We start from the raw sequence: 21,283 nt of genomic DNA on the forward strand, positions 1-21,283 counted from the left end.
CCGGACGGAACCGCACCGAGGAGACGGAGCCGTGAATACGGCAGCAGCTCTCCGGCGTCCTCACCGCTCTCCCCACCGCGCACACGAGGACACGGAGCTCCGGGGCAGCAGACAGAAGCGGGTCCTACGTGTACCGGACGCTTAACCAGCGTTGGCGCGGCTGCACGGGGCACCTCAGGTAATGTCCGGAACGACTGCGTGAGGAGGCCAAGGTGTGAAGCGGTTCACGGAACGTGTCTAGGACCACGCGGCTGGGGAGCGCCGGGGCGGCCGGGGCCGGGCCTCCACGTGGCCGCCGGTTCCACAGCCGGAGTCTTAACCACAACCGGGCTGTTACTCACAGGCACCCCCAGAAGTAGAAGGACGTCATCTGGGAGTGACATCTGTTACTTCGGAGGTCACCCTGAGAAGTGGGAAGATGTGCCCGTCGGGCCCCGGAAACATCCCCAATACGCTCCAGGAGGGAGCAAGAAAGTAACCACTGGGGACGAAAGCTCGCGAACAAGCCCTGTTCTCAGCAGGGTCCAGCTCGCAGAGGCCACTGCAGCGCTGCGGACCCCTCACGGCGGGCGCTTCTGCCTCTAGACGTCTCTGTGCCCCAAGGGGCTCAGGGGCCGCAAGGCGGTCGGATACCCCTTCCCGTTCCCCTGCACGTCAACAGCGGCACCCGGGGACACGCCACGGCCTGCATCGCGCTGTGGCTCAGGCCTGGGCTCCCCCTTGGTGGAGCCGGGACCCCTGAGGGCCTTCTTTAATCTGAATCATCGACGCCCTGTGTGGCCGGAGGATGTGGACGTGGATGTGGATGTGGACGTGGACGTGGACGTGGATGGGACGGCCCTTTGTGTCCAAAGTCGAGGAATTCCTGGGTGCCAGTAGGATGGGGGTGACGGCAAGAGGCGAGCGGGAGGGTGGGGATGTGATGTGACCGCCCAACGGCTACCCAAATCTCCGCAAAAATAAGTCAAGAAACGCTTCACGCGCCCAGGTTTCTCTTGCGGCTGGGGGTACGGAGGCCAGACGGCGACGGCGAGCCTTCGCGGGTATCCAGGAGTGCGACGCAGGGGGATGCAGGACGGAGGAAGGAAGGGGGCGCCGGGGCATAACGCAGTCCTGCGAGGCTGAGGGGTCCCGGGTCCTGGCCACGGTCAGTCCTGCTTCTGTCCAGTGAACACTGGGAGCTCTTTTTAGTTTTTTAATTAGGTATCGGGGTGTTCCTTTAGCCGAACGGCCCCACACACCGGACTGGTCTGTGCAAAGGAGCAGGGGCAGGAGCAACACACGTTTCAGAGCAAGGACTCCGGACGGGAAGCACAGGCCTGGCAGCCCACAGGCCCCCGACGGGAGGACGACGTGGGCGGGGGCCGAGCGAGGCGGCTGCTAATGGGAGACACGGGGCTCCGACACGAGGGTGGGAGGGAAGAGGAGACGGACTCGCCGTGGTGGTGAGGTGGTCACACACGGCCACGTTCCTGGCAATCCCCGAGGGCTGCCTGGGCTTGACAGAGGGGGCACCGTCCGGCCTCACCCTGGCCGCCACCTGGGAGGGCTCGTGCGTTACAGGGGAAGGCTGTACACCTGTGCTCCACCCGTACAAACAGAACAGTACGCACTTACACGCAAAGCAGCCGGAAGGCCTTGCTCTATTAGCTTTCCCAACAAAACGGTTTGCAAAAAAGGTGAGCAAGAGGTCTCAAACACCATTTTGGGGTTTTTTTTTTTTTTTTTTTTTTTTGGTATCTGGAGTTTTAATTAATCTAGATAGGAATTTCATGTAATTATTTTTAGGTCTCAATCCTGCTCCCTGAGGAAGGTTTTTAAAAATCATTTTGTGTCATTTTAATCAATTGAGCGCTTCAAAATTTTTTTCTTAAATTTGTTTTTTCTTTTTTTAATCAAGTAGGTTTCGCGCCCAGCATGGAGCCCAATGTGGGGCTTGAACTCAAGACCCCGAGACTGAGACCTGAGCAGAGATAGAGAGTCGGACGCTTAACCGACTGAGCCACACACCTGGGTGTCCCAACTACTCTTCAATTGTGTATGAAAATCCAAAAAGACCATATCAAAATGAGATAAGAAAACAGGTCATAAGTGAAATGGGAAATTGGTTTTTGCTTAAAAGAATATTTCAGCCTAAATGCAAATGTGGGGCTATTCGCGTCTTATAGAAGGGTAAGCTCGGGACGTCTTTCTAGTTCTGGCTCTTTCACCAAAGGCAACAAAGGGGCAGCGGTCAGAACTTACGTTGCCTGGCTGAAAGCAAAATAGTTAGCTGACTAACAAGAAGGGGGAACTACTGATGTCAAAAGATAAAAGTTCGATTGACCTCGACCCAGAACAAGGAAACCAGAGGGTTCACTGACTCACTGCCTGACTTACCTACCAAGTTACCAGCCAGGAATAAAAAAACAAAAACAAAAACAACACTGGGTACATATTACAATGGTCTCTAAATTACTAAGAGTCATTCATTCTGACCCAGTAACGGGGATTTGTCTCAGCTTGCATACATCTCTTAAAATAAATGTTCTAATTTTAACTTGATAGAATCTCAAAAGAGACGTCCAGATCACAAGACAGAGTCTGAACGTGAGCCAGCAATAATACTGCTTATGTTAGCCGTTAAAGTAATCCCTGTGACCTGATGTCACCAAAGGTCAGATAGAATTTTCATGACTAGTTCAGCAGCTGGTAACGTGTGGGTGAGCCCAGAGGAGCGTCAGGATGGAAAGGGAGCCACCTCCTGGCCGTGCACCCGGGGCCGGCTGACTTCTCACACAGCGCTTTATCTGTGATGTTGCACGAGGCGCCGAGCAGAAGAACACGGCCCCGCGTGGGAGACCTTCCTCTGGGAAATGTGGCAGCAGCATGGGCCACCCATCCTCTACCCACCGCAGCGACTCCCGCTGTCCGGCATGTGGCCACCTCTTCCCCCAACCCCCAACATGCCTCCTCTTACCACCCCCCACCCTCCAGTCTAAACCAGGGGTCATGAGCACAAACGTCCGAGGGCCGTCCAGGCAGGGGGGGAGCAGAGCTGGTGGGGGTCGGGACCATGGAGCACAGCTGGGTACACATCCCGTCACCAAAGGACAGCTGCTACCCAACGGCAAACAACTGTGGCCACCAGGGACCCTCCTGATTTGTCCCCACCTTTCATCCCAATCATGCCCTGGAAATCAGAACATCAGTCCTCCAAGGTGGACTTAATCACCTATACTAAGACCTCGTCAACTACTTCACCTACCAGGGTGGCCTGTCCTCACAGAGTAGGCCAAGGGAAGCCCCTCGACTGCAGGCCACCATGAGACTTTCCTGGGGACAGCATGTTGGTCTCTGTGCCCTCCTGGCTGGCTGCCTGCTCCCTCATTCATTCAACCAATATACCCACCCGCCTTCATCTGTATGTACTCACTCTGCCCTCCTTCTTGGTTCTTACCTGATACCCTCCTCCCCCCTATGCACCAGGACACACGGCCTTTTAGCTACTCAAGGACATGACTCCAGCAAGTCTAGTTTTCTGCATTAGTGTGCTCACTCTTGCCCTTCTTGATCATTCCCATCAATCTACCCATAGGCTGTGACTTGTCCCATCTTCAAAAAAACCACCTCCACTGCCTACCCTCTGGATCCTAAAGCCCTATGCAGCTACCAACCCATTTCTCTGCTCCCTCTTAAAGAAAATGCTTCAGAAGACTTGTCTATGTTCACCGTTTCCGATTCTCCATTCTCTCGGACCCACTTCAATCAGGCTTCCTCCCACCACTCCAGCAGAGCACTCTTGTCAGTCCCCCAGTGACCTCCTCATTTCTAGGTCGGTGCCAATTCTCAACTGTCCTCTCACCTAATTGCAGCATCAGACACAGGTGGGACCCTCCTGCCCCCAGGAACATTTTCTTTGGTCGACTTGTGCAGCACATCACTTTCCTGGGGTCTCCTCTTGCCTTACTGTTCTCCATCCCGGGTCCCTGCTCCTCCACATTTTCCTGTTTTGGGGCTCAGTCTTCAGGACCCTTCTATCAGTCACTCTCTGGGTTACATTGTCCTGTCTCATAACAATGAACAGCACTTCTAGGCCGACGCTCCCATGTGTATGTCTCACCAGGACTTCTCTCCGCAACTCCCCACTCTTACATCTACTTACTTAGGGTGTTTCATAGGCACCTCACACTTAATACATCCCAAACTGGATATATTTAATACATCTTTGGTCAATCCCTGTCCCCTAAAAACCTGTCTCCAACCCCCCCCATCTTAGAAAATGGCAACTCCTTTACTTTCATTGCTTATGGCCTCAAATCTGTAAGTCACTAGACATCTTTCTTCCACATCCCACCAAATATCAGATTTTTTTTTTCAAAAAAAAAATAAAAAAAAAAAAAAGGAAACCATGTAAGGAAGACAAAACATAACTGTGGGACAAATCCAGTCTGCAGCCCACCAGTCCAAGACCTGGAGGGTACGTCTTCCACTCCACCCACACGCTCTTCCCCTCCTCCCTCGTGGTGTCTCCTACTGCAGGCATTTCTTACTCAGGAGGTACCACTCCTTGTACCCTCGTAGCCTAAAGCTCCCTCGTTTTGCAGCCCTCAGCAAGCAGGGTGTGTGGCACCCTCTACGTGCTGCAGGCCCGCCAACCAGACGAACGGGTGAGGGGACAGACAGACAGCTGAAAAAATAAGATCCAAACTCCAAGGCCTTGGGGTTTAGGGGCAGATGTAAGTGTGCGAAAGTAATGAACACAGAAAGGCTCTGGCTTCAGAGACAAGAGTCATGGATGGGGGGCTGGAGCCAAAGGTGTCTCAGGGGGCAAGAAAAAAAAAAATCAATCAAATCAGAAACACACAAGAACATCAGAATTCAGGACCCCAAAGGTTCATTTCATTTTTGGGAAAATACTTATTTTCAAGAGAAGGTCTTATAGGCCACATTCCTGAAAAAAATAACAGTGTATACAAACATCCTCAGAAGAATTTAAAGCAGTAAGCAAATGGAGAGAAATCTTTTAGGTTTCTAGATCCACTTTCTAAGACTAGACTAGCCAGGTCTCAGATCATATCTGAACTTGAGTTAAAAAAAAAAAAAAAAAAAAAAAAAAGTTAAAATACTTGGAAATTATTTGGTAAAACAAGCTCTGTAGTCAATCAATATGACTAATTAATTTGTATGGCAATTTGAAGCAATACCAGAGAACTCTCTTTGCTCCGGGCCCACTTTATATGGCACAAAATGCCATAAGTAGCTTTTAGTCTCTAGTTAGGATAGAAAGCTAAAATAGAGCTAAATGACTGATTTTTTTTTTTAAAGGCTGAGGAGATTTTTGCCTAGCATTATGCACAAGCCAGATTCTAAACTACACGAATAAAACAGGCCCCCTAGATGAAGAAAACTGAAAAGAAACTAGTATCGATTATAAGCCTACTATTTCCTAAACACGCTAGGCACTTTCAGGAATATTATTTAAGAAATGCACTTGTTTCTCAATTCATCTATTACAAATCACCTTATAAGTTATTGGACTAAGCATTTTGGCTCTCAAATTATACTGTGTTAAAGAGGATCTTCTATTACAGAAAACACACTAATTATGTTTTTCGGAAGCTATGTTTGAGTATTCATCACTCAAAGTGATAGAACTATTAAGTGTGTTTCCTTTCTGTTTTGTACTATCCAGACAGTATACAGAGAAAGGCATTAGAAATGCTACCTCCGTGGCTCAAATTCATGTCAAATAGGATTCATATTAGGCCATCCTTTAGCAAAAAAAAAAAAAAATACCATAAAATAGCAAGGCTACACTGTTCTAAGTGTAGCATGTGTTTTAACATATCCAAGGCTCTAAGATTCTAAGATTCCGGGGCATCTAAATACTGCCTCAGTGACCTCATGGCACATGGCTGTTTGGAGCTGGTAAGACAAATTCTTACTTCCTCTGTGAAGCCCAAGTTGCTCCAAACCACTCCACAGTTTTTCACTCTACCCACCACCACCCGTACACTGTCCCTGGGGAAGGCTGGCACACCACAGGGCCACTAAGTCCCGGAGACCCCCACCCCCACCCCCAAGGTTATTTGGAGCCCCTCACACTCATGTTGAGCTCCCAGAGGTGCACAGGGCAATCTGTGGAAGAGCTATGACAGCCCAAATGTTGTTCGTGATCATCTACCTCGGCTTAGCAGAACAGGGTCACAATTTTACATTAACACAAAACAAAAAAGAATAGAACTATCTGTTCTTTCAGCCCTTCCCATTTGTACGAAAAACGTCTCTGGAGATGGATCTCTGCAAGAAACAAAGGCGTTTTCTGGCAGAGGGAAGGGAAAAAGGAGTTCTGTGATGTGGTTTCAACATTCCTAAATGGGCAGCAATGGGGTGAGACAAAGCCTCACTCTGGAAGGTCTTATCCAGAAGTGTGGGGTGGACACCCCCAAGGGCGGGCCGCACCGAGGCGGCGGGGGCTGCTGTCGGGCCACAGGCCAGCTGACAGCCAGCACACGGATGCAGTTGTTCCCCACTTCCCCAGTGCGTCACATACTCTACAGTTATGGCAATAAACCAAGGAGATTTCCAAAATTAGCACTAATTTGTTGAGCTGGGAAAAAGAAACCATCCTAACCATTCTGGTCATTGAGATCTCAAGCTGCTTTTCTGGGAAATTCATTCAGAGGATATAAAAACAAGTGGGTTCCTCTGAGGGAGGGGCAAATAAGTCCATCTTCCCCGACCCCTCTCCCCCAAAACCTAACTCTGCTCTACTTGCTTCTTGTTCTTGTCAGAACAAAATAAAGGCGAGCAGTGTCTGCGCAAAGCAGGCTACCGCTGAAAGGTGCAGCGTGCTCAATTTTGGCGTTAAGGTAAAAATCAGATGGAGTCCAAATGAACCATAGGGGAGATAGTTGCTAGGCACCGGGGGCCACGTTACACGGAAAACACAAACCTTTAACCACTAGGTTGACTCTGTTTGGGACTGAGACCAACTGGAAGGAGATCAGATTCGCGTCTCCCCCACCGTCATCCCAGGACTCATGCTCACGGTGCAGAATTAAGTGGGATGGTGGGTAGAGTTGCTCACACTACTAATGATTCTTTCCCCTTCATCCTCTCATCTTTTTGCTTGCTCAGCTGAGTCTAGTCAATTACGTTAACCAACTGCCTTTTTTTTTTTAAGATTTTATTTATTTATTCATGGGGGGCGGGGTGGAGAGGGAGAAGCAGAGACACAGGCAGAAGGAGAAGCAGGCTCCATGCAGGGAGCCCGATATGGGACTCATTTGCGGGACCCCAGGATCACACCCTGGCTCGAAGGCAGGCGCCCAACCACTGAGCCACCGGGGCGTCCCCCCAACGCCCTCTTATAACAAATTCAGTTCTCGGGGATCGAGCTATCACGAGCTAGCCTGCAGGAGCATGGCTCAGAGTTGCAGGGTAGGTTGTAAGGCAATAAGGATGAAAAGAATCAGGCCCACATTTCTAAGCAAGACAAGGCCAAGGACAGAGAGGCCAAAACACAAAACAAACAAACAAACAACTTTCTCTAAATCCACCCCTTGCTAGCGAATCCTGTTCTATTTGTGTTACTTGGGCTGCAGCTGGCATGTTTGAGAGTTTGCCTGTTTCATTCTAGAGAGGGAAGACAATCAAGAGGCTATAATATGTCAGAGACGTATGCCAAGAGAACAGTTAGGGAGGAAAGAACACAAGACACTTGTAATCCTTATCTGGGGGAATGTTGACAGAGTTTGCCCAGGAAAAGAACAGAAAAGGAAACACTTCTGCCACAAAAAGCCAGACGTGCTCATTATTGTGGTAGGAGACTTAGAGAGGGGACTTTGGATAATGAAATCCGAGGAGTGAAAGGCCCTTTGTTTTCCTCGCTCAGGAATGCCCAAGCAGGACAGACTGCAGAGCCGAGCCCAGCTCACCCAAGACCTCTGCCGCTCAGGGCTGTGTCTCAGGATCAACCGGACAGCTCAGCTTGGCCTCTGTTCAAGAAGCCTGAATCATCTTCCTCGTTCAACACACATGAGTCAGAGGCTAAAGAGCAGGGCCCGGGCCCTCACAGTGAGACAAGCTCTGCAACGGGGCTGCATTAACTGCAGAAGGAGACCACACGAAGGGGAGTGCCAAACAAGTAAGGCTGCCAAAAACAAGAGGTCCACTGAGCACGTTATGTCTATGCGAACTCATGCCGTCCCCATGACAACTCGAGGAGGTAGGGCTTATTTTCCTTGTCATTTTGTGTATGGATAAACTGAGGCACAGAGGCTAAGCCATATAGCTGGTAAATGGTACAGTGAGAACACACACCCTGCCTTTCTGGCGTCAGAGATTACGGTTACTGCTAGGCCTCCTCTCAAATAAAAATGACTAACAGTCTGACATTTACTGAGTGCTAAAGGGAGGCCAGGCCTCCTCCTACCCACTTCATACAATTACCTCCCTTAACGATCACAATCGGCTTTGGAGGACATCGAGGCAGAGAAGTTCGGTGACTAGACTAACTCATCCTGAGCTAGAAGTTGAGTAACTAGGAACCAACCAGGAGGAAACTACTCCAGAATGTGAACTGAGGTAGTTCGGCTCCACCCCCTCTGGACCGGGACCCCACCCTGTTGCCAGCATCTTGCTTAAGCTCCATAATAACCGGAGAAAGCGGTTAATGTCCTCATTTTAAAGGAACGGGAACTGAAGCTTAGCAGCCACTACGAAGCAGAAGTTAGGGTTGTGCCCAGTATGGGTTCTGGACCATGACACAGGGATGATTTAATAGAGGGTGTGGCACCCCAGGAGCAAATGGGAGCCTTCTCCCATAAGGTGGCTAAGTGCCCTCGGGGTTACTCCAAAGTAACTGATAACATCAAGACCTTTCCCCACTATAGCCATGTTTCTCATAAGATAAAGACTTCCCTCAAAGTTCCCACCTATTCTGAGGTGACTGACCTCAGAATAACCATGAGGAGCCCCACCAAATTTTAAATCCCACTCCCCTGCCCTGACCACCCCCAACAACAGTTAAACCTGTGCACTTACGCTTTAAATGCTGGGAGGTAGGAGTATATAGAAATGCTGCTTAGGTTATAAATAAATGGCAGGTGTTTTCTGATATCTGTTGTTGCCCAGCTGCTAAAAAATGTGTTCAGTAAACCCTGGTCCCCACCTGAAAGACAAAAAAAAAAAAAAAGAAAAAAAAAAAAGAATCACAGTCATAAACTTCAAAGACCGGTCAGTAATTTTATCAGAACACATAACTGGATCTTCAAAAAATAGGTACAAATTCCATTATTAAAATAAGAAATTCTGTGTTAAACGTACCAAGGACATTTTAGGAGATGGCCATTTTCTCAAGTTAATTCATTCATTCAACAAATATTTACTGAGCAGCTGGTACATGCCAGACACAGCACCAGGCACTGAAGAGTCAACAGAGAAATGGTCATTATCCTCATGGGGAGCAGGGCAAGGAGAGGATACATGGGTACCGGCAAATTAAGAGTCAATCAACATCACAAATGGGGAGGAAAAGCAGCAAAGTACTGGGTGCTAAGAGGCACATGGAAGTGGCTCAGGAACATGTGAGGAGCTGGGGAAGGCTTCCACCAAGAAGCTGTTTTGAAGCCAAGATTGGGGGGTACATAGGAGGCCTTGACAAACGTAGGGAGAGAGCAGGAGGGCAGATGGTGTTTCAGGAAGAACAAATAGCATGTTCCAAAGATATGAGGTGGGCAGGAACGTGAGGCTGTGCAAGCAGACCTCGGGGTGGGAGGAAGGGCTGCGTGGCACCGGGTGAGTCTCAGAGAGGGAGGCACGGACCACGACACGCAGGCTCAGACTACAGACTTTATCCCCAGTTAAGGACTTTTGACTTTATGTTAAAAAAATAGGGGCAGGAGGAGTCAAAAAGCAACAGAGAGCAAACTAGGATAACTGAATGGTTTTCCAGAGCCCCAGAAAGATGCATCACCCGGGTGCACTCTCCTGACACCGAGCAAGCCTCTGGACAGGTCCAGGTCAGTCATCCCCGGGACCAGCGTCAGCCGCGACCACACAGCACGACGCCTGCTTAGACCCCGGGGCTCCTGATTTTTAGGCCTTCCTTGGAAAGGCACAAACGTGGCCACTCATTCAAAAGAAATAGCAGTGGAAAGCCAAGCTGCTAAGTGTCTGACCTAAATCATAAACACACAAGTAACCAAACAGGTCACTAAGCCACCTCTGCCACACAGCTCACGTCCTCTGTTTTAGGTTCATGAGATTTCAGGAAACATGCACAGAACCAGTCTTTCATACAGCAAAACAGCAGCTTGGGTGGGGTGTGCGTGCATGCGTGTGTGTATGCACACAAGTGTGCACGCGCAGGCATGCAGTGTTAAGGGCGGGTTGGCAGGCAGGGAGAAGAGCAGGCTCTTCTGAAGTGCAAGGCTAATACACTGAGCAGCTACTTCCCTCCTTAGTCTGCTTTGCCCCCAAGCACACATATACAGCAGCCCCAACTGGCTAGCATTATTATTTGGTTTCCATTGGTTTTGAGAGACTTTAAAAATCTGGAGATTATTTAATATTTGGAACTAAGTAGTAAGATCAAAGCATTAGGGTTGAAGTCCAAGTGTCCCTTATGCAGCCTCTGTGTATCTTATCCTTTCTAAATACCCTCAATCAACTCTATGGATCAAAGGCATTCGTTGAACAAATGTCTACGGAGCAACTTCTCGATATAAGGAGGTTCCGATGGGTCCTCATTCCTCCACGGACAAACAGCTCAACAGAAAAATCAAGATTTTATCCTCTTAAGTTCTCAAGGACAATAAAGACAGTGGCAGGATGTGCTTCACCGGTTACATGAACAAAAGGAGATTAGCTATGTTGGAAACATATTTTGAGACACAAAATATTAAAGCCAAAACACAATACCATTCATCGGAGGCATACTTTGGATTCTACAAGGACACCCCAAATGTAGACACTGGTGGCTGAGGTCCAGAGGTCTGATGTCTTACTGATTTCCTTTCACATATAATCATTAAAAAAAGGGGTTAGGAAATCATAGCTTTATTCATAATAGCACAAAACCGGAAACAGTCCAAATATCCTTCAACAGGTGTATGAATGCGATACCTCCATACAACGGAGCATTACTCAACAATATAAAGGAAAAAAACCTACTCATACCCACAGCAATTTGGATGGATCAAGAGAATTATGGTGTGTGAAAAAGTCCAGTCTTAGACAGTTACATACTATATTGTGCCGTTTATATAACATCCTTTATGTTACAAAATTATAGAGAACAGATTTATGGTTGCCAGGGGCTAAGGAGGGGGAAAGGGTGGGGGAGAAGAGATCATGGCTATAAAAGAATAGCATGTGATGGAACTGTTTTACCTCGACTGTGGTGGTGGTCACACCAAAATACACACCTAATAAAACTGCACAAAAACACACAAACATACCTAACACAAACATGTAACACGTAAAACTGTTAAAACTGTTGAAATCTGACTGAAGCTGATGGATTCCATCAGTGTCGATTCCTGTTTATGGAATTATGTGAGATTTTTCCATTAGGGAACTGGGTGAAAGGTACATGGGAACTTTCTGTATTTTCTTACAACTGCATGTGTATCTACTATTCTCTCAGAATTTTTTTTGAAAGTCTGGGGATTAATTATGCTTTAGATGCAATATACAATAAGGAATGGTTAGCCATTAGACTCTAAACTGCACAAGGACACAGACTAGGACGTTTTGCTGACTGCGTTCTAAGCACACAGAATGCCTTACAGATAACGTGAATGACTTGTGGAATGAATGCAAGAAACCTGACGATGTTCTGTGACAGCAGAAAAGTTGAGATGACTTGAACATTCCACCAAAGAGGAATGGTTAGTACGTTAGGCTACTGACCACCTGTGGATTATTATTCTGCCGTTAAGACTAAGGGCTAGAAAGACCAGGAATCCATCATGCAATATAAAGATACACAGAGACACACATCTTTATCATAACTAACAACATTCATATTGGAAGGAAATAAATGAGACAACAATAATTGTAGGAGGGGACTGGTGTTCCAGGTAAGCTCTCCCTGACTTTTCCTTAGCACAGGTGCATTATTTTTAGACATTTAAAATAACAATAGGATGCGGGGCATGAACAAGATTGTGCCAAGATCTTTTCTAAACATTCTTTACCTGTTATTTTCATTGTGAAATATACTATCAAAAGAAAAATACACGTGTAGTTTATAAAGCATATTAATTATATAACTCTACCCAATACCCAATTTAAGAACTCTAATGTTACCGCTGCTGTTTAAATTCTACGTGGGCTCCCTATTCCAATTCTACTGCCCCTGCCCCAGAAGTAACTAAAGGAATTTTATTTGTAATGGTCTTGATTTCCTAGGTTTTACCACGTGTATACATATCCCCAGACAACATATGTAGTTTCACTTGTTTCTGAACTCTGGAAAATTGGGCATCATGCTATATATATTTTTCTACCAGCTTTTTTTTCAGTGCCACATTGTAAGACCTTTGTAAAGTTAAGCAATTCCACTAAAAATGGACTACTGACTACATGCAGTACAAGGAAGGCATCTAAGTCCATGAAGGTCAGAAGAGTAGTTGTAAAGCAGAACTTCCCAATCGGACAGGATGATCCCGGGAAACAGGAGTCAGAGCGGTTGATCCCTTAGAGCCCCTGGTCAGCTGCCTCTGGCCACAAAAGGCTGTTTCCGTTTACCCTCTTTACCCTCAGGTAGCCCACAAACATCATCAGCCCCGCAGCCATGCGCCACCCCGAGGCCAAGCAGCACCGGTGGGATAGGAAACAAGCATCAAGTGTAACGGGCAGGGAAGACCTGTGCGTCAGCGGTGCACATTCAACTGGCAAATCCTTACAAGAGCCAGCAGAGATCTTGCTCCCGGAGCAGACAGGACAGAGCACAGAAGGTCCATGGCCACCGACCTCATTCTGTGATCTCAAAGGGTCAACTTTTAGCCCAAAATTGTGGATTGAAAATAGAATTAAACATCACCTTGGGAGTCTGTAGCTTCTTACAGGATTTTTAAGTTTAGCACTTCAAACATCTTTTTCCAAATGCACAATTTCAAATTTCAAGGTCAGGCAAATTTTTAACTTCATCCGAAAAAAATGTATGTAGGGTTATCAATCCTGTCTTTTTATTTTTTTAAAGATCTTATTTATTTACTCATGAGAAACACACAGAGAGAGGCAGAGACACAGGCAGAGGGAGAAGCAGGCTCCCTGCAGGGAGCCCGATGGGGGACTCGATCCCAGAATCCCAGGACCACGCCCTGAGCCAAAGGCAGGTGCTCAACCACTGAGCCACCCAGGTGTGCCCCTAATCCCGCGTTTTTAGAAGTCCCTAAGTTAGGGGATCCCTGGGTAGCTCAGCAGTTTAGCATGTGCCTTCGGCCCAGGGCATGATCCTGGAGTCCCGGGATCAAGTCCTGCATCGGGCTCCCTGGAGGGAACCTGCTTCTCCCTCTGCCTGTGTCTCTGCCTCTCTCTCACTCTGTCTCTTGAATAAATGAATAAAATCTTAAAAAAAAAAAAAGTCCTTAAGCTAGAGCACAATTCAAAACAGAATGCCAACCTAAGCATGTCTGTGCTACAAAACCTAAGGAATGCTCTGAAGGCTGCTGACTTCTCACTACAAAACCCCCAGGACTTTTTAGTCCAGTACATTTCAGTCAGACTTCTAGATGCAGCTTTAATTTATTCTGACAGGTTAAGACACTTCTAATCTCAATCATCTCTGAACCGACAAACATGATTAGGAGACATCCCGGCCGGCAGCTGTGATCCATCAGGCCAGGGCGTGGCAACGCAGGTGAGAGAAACAAGGAAATGGGACTAGAGACACTGACACCTGTTTTGCAAACAAAAGCAAATATCAGATCCTGCATCATCCTTCCACCTGGCTGCCCGAGTATAATAACCGCCTTACAATCCCTCAGTATTTTCCAGGTCTTTTGAGCAGAGTCATGAACCTGGCAACCATAAACACATCACAGCATTTATCAGAAACTCGGTCTATTTTATAAGACAGAAATGGAGTTGAGTGCTGCCTTTCAAATTTGTGCAATTGTTTCTGTACTCTTCCATAGTCTGTTGGCAGCTGGCCTGCCTACTGTGGATAGCAGGGAGGGTGGGTCATTTCTGGTTTAAACGTGACCCCTAGTAGCTCAGCCACAGGAACATTCCCTTTAGAATCCTCCTACTCAAAGTGTTCCAGGTTTCAGTACCACAGGCATTGCCTGGGAACCTGACAGAAATGCAGAATGATAAGCCCCAACCCAGACCTGCAGAATCAGAATCCACCTTTTAATCCTTTAATCCAGGTGATTTCTTTGCATATTAGAATATGCGAAGCACTGGTTTAGAGTCTTTTAGGGGAAGGACTCCTCCTTTACCAGAGGATGCAACTCGCAGTTTCATTTCTGTAGAAAACGGCTGACGTATCATAAATTAGGCATAGGTATTATGAACAGGATGATTAATAAGATAGGTTTCAGCTCTCCAATGGTTCTCAATCTAATAAAGGGGCAGAGGAGCGGGTATCAAGCATATAGAGTAAAACATGCTTAGTACTATAGAGAGATACAGGCAAGTGCCAAAGTGAAAAGGTGACTCGCCTGTTAACACTGATTTCCACGATATACTAGTGTCATCGCTTCTGCCTAGAGCAAGCATGCTAAGGATTACAGTTTATGAATGATCTTGGTGATATTTCTAAGAGGTTTACCAAGGACCAGCGGATGAGCCCTAGGCAGCTCATGGAAATCCAGGCACTTGCAGCTTGGGACTATCACTGCATCTCACTGGCCTCAACCCACTTAAGCCAAGAACAATTGATTTACTTTACCACTTCATGTTAAATAGCTCTTTTTAACTAATTTTCTTTAATTTAAATTCAATTTGCCAACATATAGAATACCCAGTGCTCATCTCATCAAGCGCCCTCCTCAGTGCCCATCACCCACTTACCCCATCTCCCCACCCACCTCCCCTTCCACAATGCTTTATTTCCCAGAGTTAGAGGGGCCTCTCATGGTAATAACTTTTATCACTTTTTTTTTTTTTTAAAGAAAGAGATTCTTGGGGTGTCTGGGTTGCTCAGTAGGTTAAGCATCTGCCTTTGGCTCTAGGTCATCATCCTAGAGTCCTGGGATTCAGCCCCAGGTTGGGCTCCTCGCTCAGCAGGGAGCCTGCTTCTCCTTCTCCCTCTGCCCCCAACAGCCCACCCCCACTGCCGTGCCCTTGTGCCCTCTTACATGCCTGCTCTCTAATAAACAGATAGTACCTTAAAAAAAGAAAGATTCTTAATAATCAAGAGGGTATTTAAATAATGTATAAATGCAAGGGAACATTTATTCTAGGCCTATTACATTTCTGTAAGGTCTTGTAAGCTTTATAGAGGCAGGGATAAAAAAAAATCAATTATTTACTAGTCCACTGCTGGCCATTAAACTTAGCATCTTGCCCATATTAGTACCTAGAGTTATTTATGATTCTTTTTTTAAAGATTTTAGTCACTGAGAGAAAGAGAATGAGCAGAGGGAGGAAAAGACGGAGAGGGTGAAGCAGACTCCCCACTGAGCAGGGAGCCAGAAGTATATAGCTCAATCCCAGGACCCTGGGATCATGACCTGAGCTGAAGGCAGACACTTAACCAACCGAGCCTCCCAGGTGCCCCAGTACCTACCATGATTTAAATGCCAAATGGACTACTCTCTAAATGTAGAGAGTATTATTTCCAAAAATACTTCTGGACTCACAAAACAATGTAAGACTATAAACTGTGCAGCCGATTTAGAAAAAGACAAGGTACTTTAGATATTGTGGTTTGGGGGAAAAGAGCAATCAGCTGTAGAGACAGTAGACAAGAGCCTCCGTTGATCTGTACGACGAGGAATGTAGCAGCTGTTCTCTATGCAGAGAAATGAATTTTAAGTACTTAATCTGTAATAAGGCCCATGTCACAGAGATTCTCCTCCATCCTGTGTCACTATCAAGATACGTTTTCATGAATGCTGCAGTAGGGACTAATTAGGAGGGAAGGAAAAAAAAAAAAAAAACCCACACACACAACCCAGCCATGGAGTGAAGAAACGCTGTCTGGCTCAGCTCTGGCTCTGCCACCGACTAAGGAGCGCTGGGCAAGCTGCTGTCCTGACGCTACGCCAGGGGCTTCCTCATCCTGGTTACAGAGCAGGCCCTTGAGAAAGACCTGCTGCTACGTGAATATGTGAACCGGAGGGTGACTGACGACCTCATGGGACCACTGGGAAAGGTGTGGAGGAGGAGGGCCAGTGTGAGAGCCTGTACACACGTAACACGTTGGTCCTTTCCCCCTTCTCGATTTCTCACGGGGCTCATGATCCCTGCTGGTTACAAGGCTAGAGACAAACAGATGGCTAATTTAAAAAGAAATACTCATGGGTCCAAGGAGGTAAAAATAGCTCTTGAGAAAAAAACCTGGGTGCTCATTTGTCTTGCTATTACATGTCAGGACTTTTGCTTTTCGTTTTTACTTATTCGGGATGCTGACTACTCAAACTATCAATTAAATGATATAAGTGCAAAAGCGCAGAGTAATTTTCAAAGCGACCTAAGAAGAACCCTCCAGGCCACAGGCAGCCTTGTGTCTGGGCAGCCGGCAAGGGAGAAGCCCTCGAGTCAGCGGACCCAGTGAGGCACACTGGAACTTGAGCTGATTTGGGTTGGACAAGACAAGTGTTATCTGGAAATACCTCTCACCTTCATTCCTTTTTTGGGCAGGTTCAATTTGAAGCCTAACCTACCACGAAGATTAAAAGAGGTAGCAGTGCAGTCAATTTTACACTTTAGAAGAATTTAACGTCAACTCTTTTCTGTTAAAAATCATTTTTAAAAACTTAGCATACCCTCCTGGTTTACTGCATCTGCTAGCACAGAAAAAAAAAAAATCTTTCAGTTTAAGGGGCTCCGTGACCACTTGGAATCTGAATATGGAACATGTAAGTATAAGGAGCTCATGGCCGGTCTTGGGATTCTGCTTAAGATGAAATCATACCTAATATTCAATCGCCAATTGTCTATTCTTTCTGAAAATTCAACTGTAGACCAAAGTTTCATTACTCCAGTAAACAGCACAGGGTATTTATGTTAAAGTCAATCCCCATTTTCTTTTTTTTTTTTTTTTTTAAAGAACACTCCAAATGGGGAAAATATGAATTCTTCTTTTTGATTTAGGTTTTTGAAACAAATACAAAGAGATAAAATTAAACATTCAGCAATCCTCAAGCACTAAACTTCCAACTGTATAGGCGTCCTTAATTTAGGATACTTTAGAGTAATGAGGGGAAAGAAAATAAACCTCAACTTGCATTCAGATTGATTTCTTCAAGAGCCGAGGGCATCACCTTTGTTGCACATGAGTATGCAGAGACAAAACCGATGATGAGTATCTGGTATGACCTCTCTCTTCCTCTCGCTGCTAACAAACCCCGACTTAACCTGACCTGTCACAATCTATAAAATGCTAGCGTGTATGTATTTCACAACAGCTATTGTTCAACTTTCAGGAAACCTGTACCTTCAGTTATGAAGTAAGCACCAAGACAGTTTGCAAACACGAACAGTATAGGAACTTAGACACTGCACTCCGGAAAATTAGGATTCAGCCATGAATGAGGTGCACAGCCACTAGCTCTAAATTCTAATACTCCATATATTTGGAAGGAAGAGAGAAGTCAAGGTATCTAGCGTGATTTGCCATGTTAGGGTTATTCTCTTGGCTAGAGGCATGGCGGGGGTGTAGTAATTAGAGGGCTGGTGATTAGAGGCATGCCAGCCACATTCCTCTGCAGCACAAGAACTGTAAAACCAGTCACAAACACTCAGGCACCAGGGGCCTGTGAGGCTTGTCAATGGACACCAGGCCCCATAGTTTTTGTTGAACGTATGCAAGAGATTAAGCAGGACTTGCAAGACATTCAGACTGAAATACAATCACCTATAAATGGGTTTTCTTTAGTACCAATCTAAAGAGGCTGTGACCTAAGCCCCCTGTTCAGTAAAACTGTGGGATGAAGAGAGATGGCATATACCTATGGATATTAGAAAATGTGAAAGGAAACACTGAAAATGTTCATATCTCGGTGCCTATGACATGACATTTATACAAAATGGTGCACTGCGCTGAAAACGTGAAGCAAAGCGAGGTTCCTACCGCCATTAGAAAAAAAGATGCAGTTCACGACAAGATGTTAAGGGTCAGTCCAGTAAGTCTTTATGTCATACTGGTATTAATTCAACAGGACAGTAAACTTTTCCAGTGCAGAAGAGGCTCCCACGGTATGTTGGGAGCTTTCTTCGGGAAGTAAAGCTCATCAACACAAAGGGAAAACTACCTTTCATGTAAGAGCTGCTGATCTATTCTTCTGTGGAATTTAGACAACATATTGAGAATAACTATAGGTTTCCATCTGCATAACTGAATTTTCAACTCTTTAAATTAAGCATTTCTATTAACAGAGAAAATTCAATCCCTTGCCACCGACAAGCCAGTAAATGGAACACCTTACAGAAAGACCAGCTCCTGGAAACCCTGCTGAATAATGAAATGTGCTACTAGGCACAGAGAGACTCCCTCAGTGGTTTCAGATTCTGGCTGAAAAAGCAGCAAGTGCTTTCTAGTTGGGCACATTTCACACATCCTGGCTTCTTAACAACGAATCCATCAACTCTTCTAGTACCTCCTTCATTCCCAGACAAGGTAGACAATTCAGATCGGGTTCTAATCAATGAGTTTTACATTCTAAAATTGTAACCTGGATAATTTGCCACGGCATCCTACTGTTTGGTATCCAAGCTCTTTGTTCTCAACCACAAAACCTAGTACTTGTCTAGATTAAAAAACTGGATTGATTCTCTTTACGCTATTACGAATCATTTGGATTTCAGGTTGCTGGAGCTACTTTAGAATGTGAATTGTTTACTGGAGTTGAGAATTTATACTGAATTTCTGGCAGATTTCACTACTTCCTCCAAATTTGATCAGAGGAGATGAAGAAAGCTCTTCACCTGACGGGAAGGCTTAGACAAAGAGTGGACTTCTGCTAAAAATACTCTCACCTTCCTTTTATGCAAAGTAGAAGAAATAAGGAGTATGTGTTTTGAACTCAAGTACTAATAGGTCTTTCATTTTTTAGCAGCTCCATAGAAGAAATAAGCCAGTGAAATGAAGAAGTTGTATTTGGCCCTGACCACAGTGATCACTCAACACATTTCTTACTTAAGGGTGCTTAAACTAAGACTGCACCTCTTATCAGATGTCACCATTCATTTTGGTGAAGATATCCCTGCTCACTGTTTTAGAGCATATAGTGTCTTGGCACAGAGCAAAGTTTCTCCACCTTGGCACTACTGACAACTGGGGCCTGCTAATCCTTTGCTGTGAGGCCTGTCCCGTGCACCACAGGATGTTCAGTGGCATCCTGGCCTCTATTCACTAGATCCCAGTGGCACCCTTCTTCTCAGTTGTGACAATCCCACAGGTCTCCAGATGTTTCCAAATGTCCCCTAGGAAGCCAAATCAGCCCCACGCTGAGAGGGCTTGATGAAGAGTATAAACTAGCCAAATAGGGACTCAAGATGGAAACTTAAACTTTCTTATTCTTTTTAATGACATTTCAGTAGCTGCATATCACATGTTCTCTGTCAAGGGACCAAACAATTTGTTTTCCTGTGAATAGCAACAACAAAAATCCCAATTTCAGATTTAGGTAGAACTTGTTTTAACTTCAACAATTTGATAAGCTTTTAATCTTTTAGTTTAAAACGTTTAAATGTGAGATTTTGATTTTTAACTTTATAACTAGTTAATGGAAATGAATCTTCATATCTATACTGAAGGCCAAACCTTATTTTATCTGAGGAAAGTCATTTATGCTAATTTCAAAAGATCTACTCCCTGCAATCTCAGATTTGCTCTTGGGGGGGCGGGGGAGGGAGAGGATTCCTGGTGCCAAGCAGCTGCTTCCAAGCTCAGAGCTCTCTGCCACAACGTCAAGTATCTGCTAGTTAAGACACTGGCTGCTTCTTAGAGCGGATCCTTCTCTGATATAATTGGCTTTCTTCTTTATTCAAAAGATCCACCAGAATTTTAGAAAGAGCTGCTTTTGCACATTAACTAGTAGTTTTGTCTTGGGATAGTTTGTTGTTGTTTAAAAAAATGGGTTATTTATTATTTCAGAGACTGGCCTGAAACAGAAACATACCTCCTATTTCATCTGATCAAATTTCTCCAAAGGATGTGGGTCCCTAAATCCACAAATAGTTAGAAACTTTCTATAAATACATGTAGCTACAGATGCACTTATAAGTTATAGAAAATGGATGCTGACTTTGCCAACGTCCTACTCTTTGGCCTTGCAAATGCCACTCTGATGTGCGGCCTTATAGGGAATGAGAATTTGGAGACAGAGATTAATCATTTAACTTCCTGTCTTGCTTTTTAAATGCTTCCCAGGAGAATTAGAGCCAAATTATCAGGTTTATTCCTCCAATTTCTATGGGGAAAATGGTTGGTCCTCCTGTTAGCTGTTGCGGTTAAGTTTACTTTAGTTTAAAGACAGATGTTAACATTTTTGATCTGTTTAATGTCTTTCAATTCTTGAATAGTCACAGTTCGTTTATCATACTCTAATTTAGACACAAGAAAGCCAGCTAAAGGCAGGTGTGTAAAACTGCCTCTCTGAGCTTAGGTTAATCTTATGCACTTATAAAAGAAAAATGCATATGCACACACAGACACACAACAGTCTTTTCAACAAGAGCACAAATGAAAATGTGTGCTACATCTCATGCATTGCTGTCTTCCAGGCACAAGGAATCAAAGCAACTAGATCCCTGAGAAGAGCAACCCCTAGAAGTTACTAACGGCTTATCGCATACAAAGAGAACAGATACCTACCATCAAAACTGCCTTGCTCAGAAGCAAGGTGCAATAGCTGATTGTACGTTTCAACTGAAGGCTGATAAACAAAGACTCCAGAATTGAAGCAGTCAGGCCACCCTGGGTCTGGTGCCGCCGACAATTCTTCTCTCTCAAAAAGATCATCAATATTTGCTAGGACCTAATTCAAAGGGGGGAGGGGTGGGAGGGAAAGCATTACAGGAATGTTCTGCCCCATAAATATAAGTTCTCCCTACATTATCCAACACAAAAGATGCAATCTGCTGCTTTTCTTAACCATTCAAGTGACAGCTGTAA

At 45.5% G+C, this 21,283-nt stretch overlaps 1 protein-coding gene and 1 long non-coding RNA gene across 7 annotated transcripts in view; one reads left to right on the top strand and one right to left on the bottom strand.

The window, feature by feature from the left end:
- GYG1 (glycogenin 1) overlaps nt 1-21,283 on the bottom strand; it is a 33,803-nt gene that overhangs the window by 6,819 nt on the left and 5,701 nt on the right. For all 6 annotated transcript variants that reach the window (XM_077864756.1, XM_077864758.1, XM_077864760.1 and 3 more), the window contains exons 4-5: nt 20,984-21,146; nt 9,031-9,157 (exon numbers count right to left, since the gene is read on the bottom strand). In XM_077864756.1, coding sequence (XP_077720882.1) covers nt 9,031-9,157; nt 20,984-21,146 — 290 coding nt within the window. The remainder of the gene's footprint in view (nt 1-9,030; nt 9,158-20,983; nt 21,147-21,283) is intronic.
- LOC144293741 (uncharacterized) lies at nt 7,645-21,109 on the top strand. The gene is made up of 2 exons (XR_013360978.1): nt 7,645-8,212; nt 20,893-21,109. It is a non-coding gene; the product is annotated as an uncharacterized LOC144293741 (long non-coding RNA).

The sequence above is a fragment of the Canis aureus genome, chromosome 22 (assembly GCF_053574225.1).
Source record: "Canis aureus isolate CA01 chromosome 22, VMU_Caureus_v.1.0, whole genome shotgun sequence".
Lineage (NCBI taxonomy): Eukaryota > Metazoa > Chordata > Mammalia > Carnivora > Canidae > Canis > Canis aureus.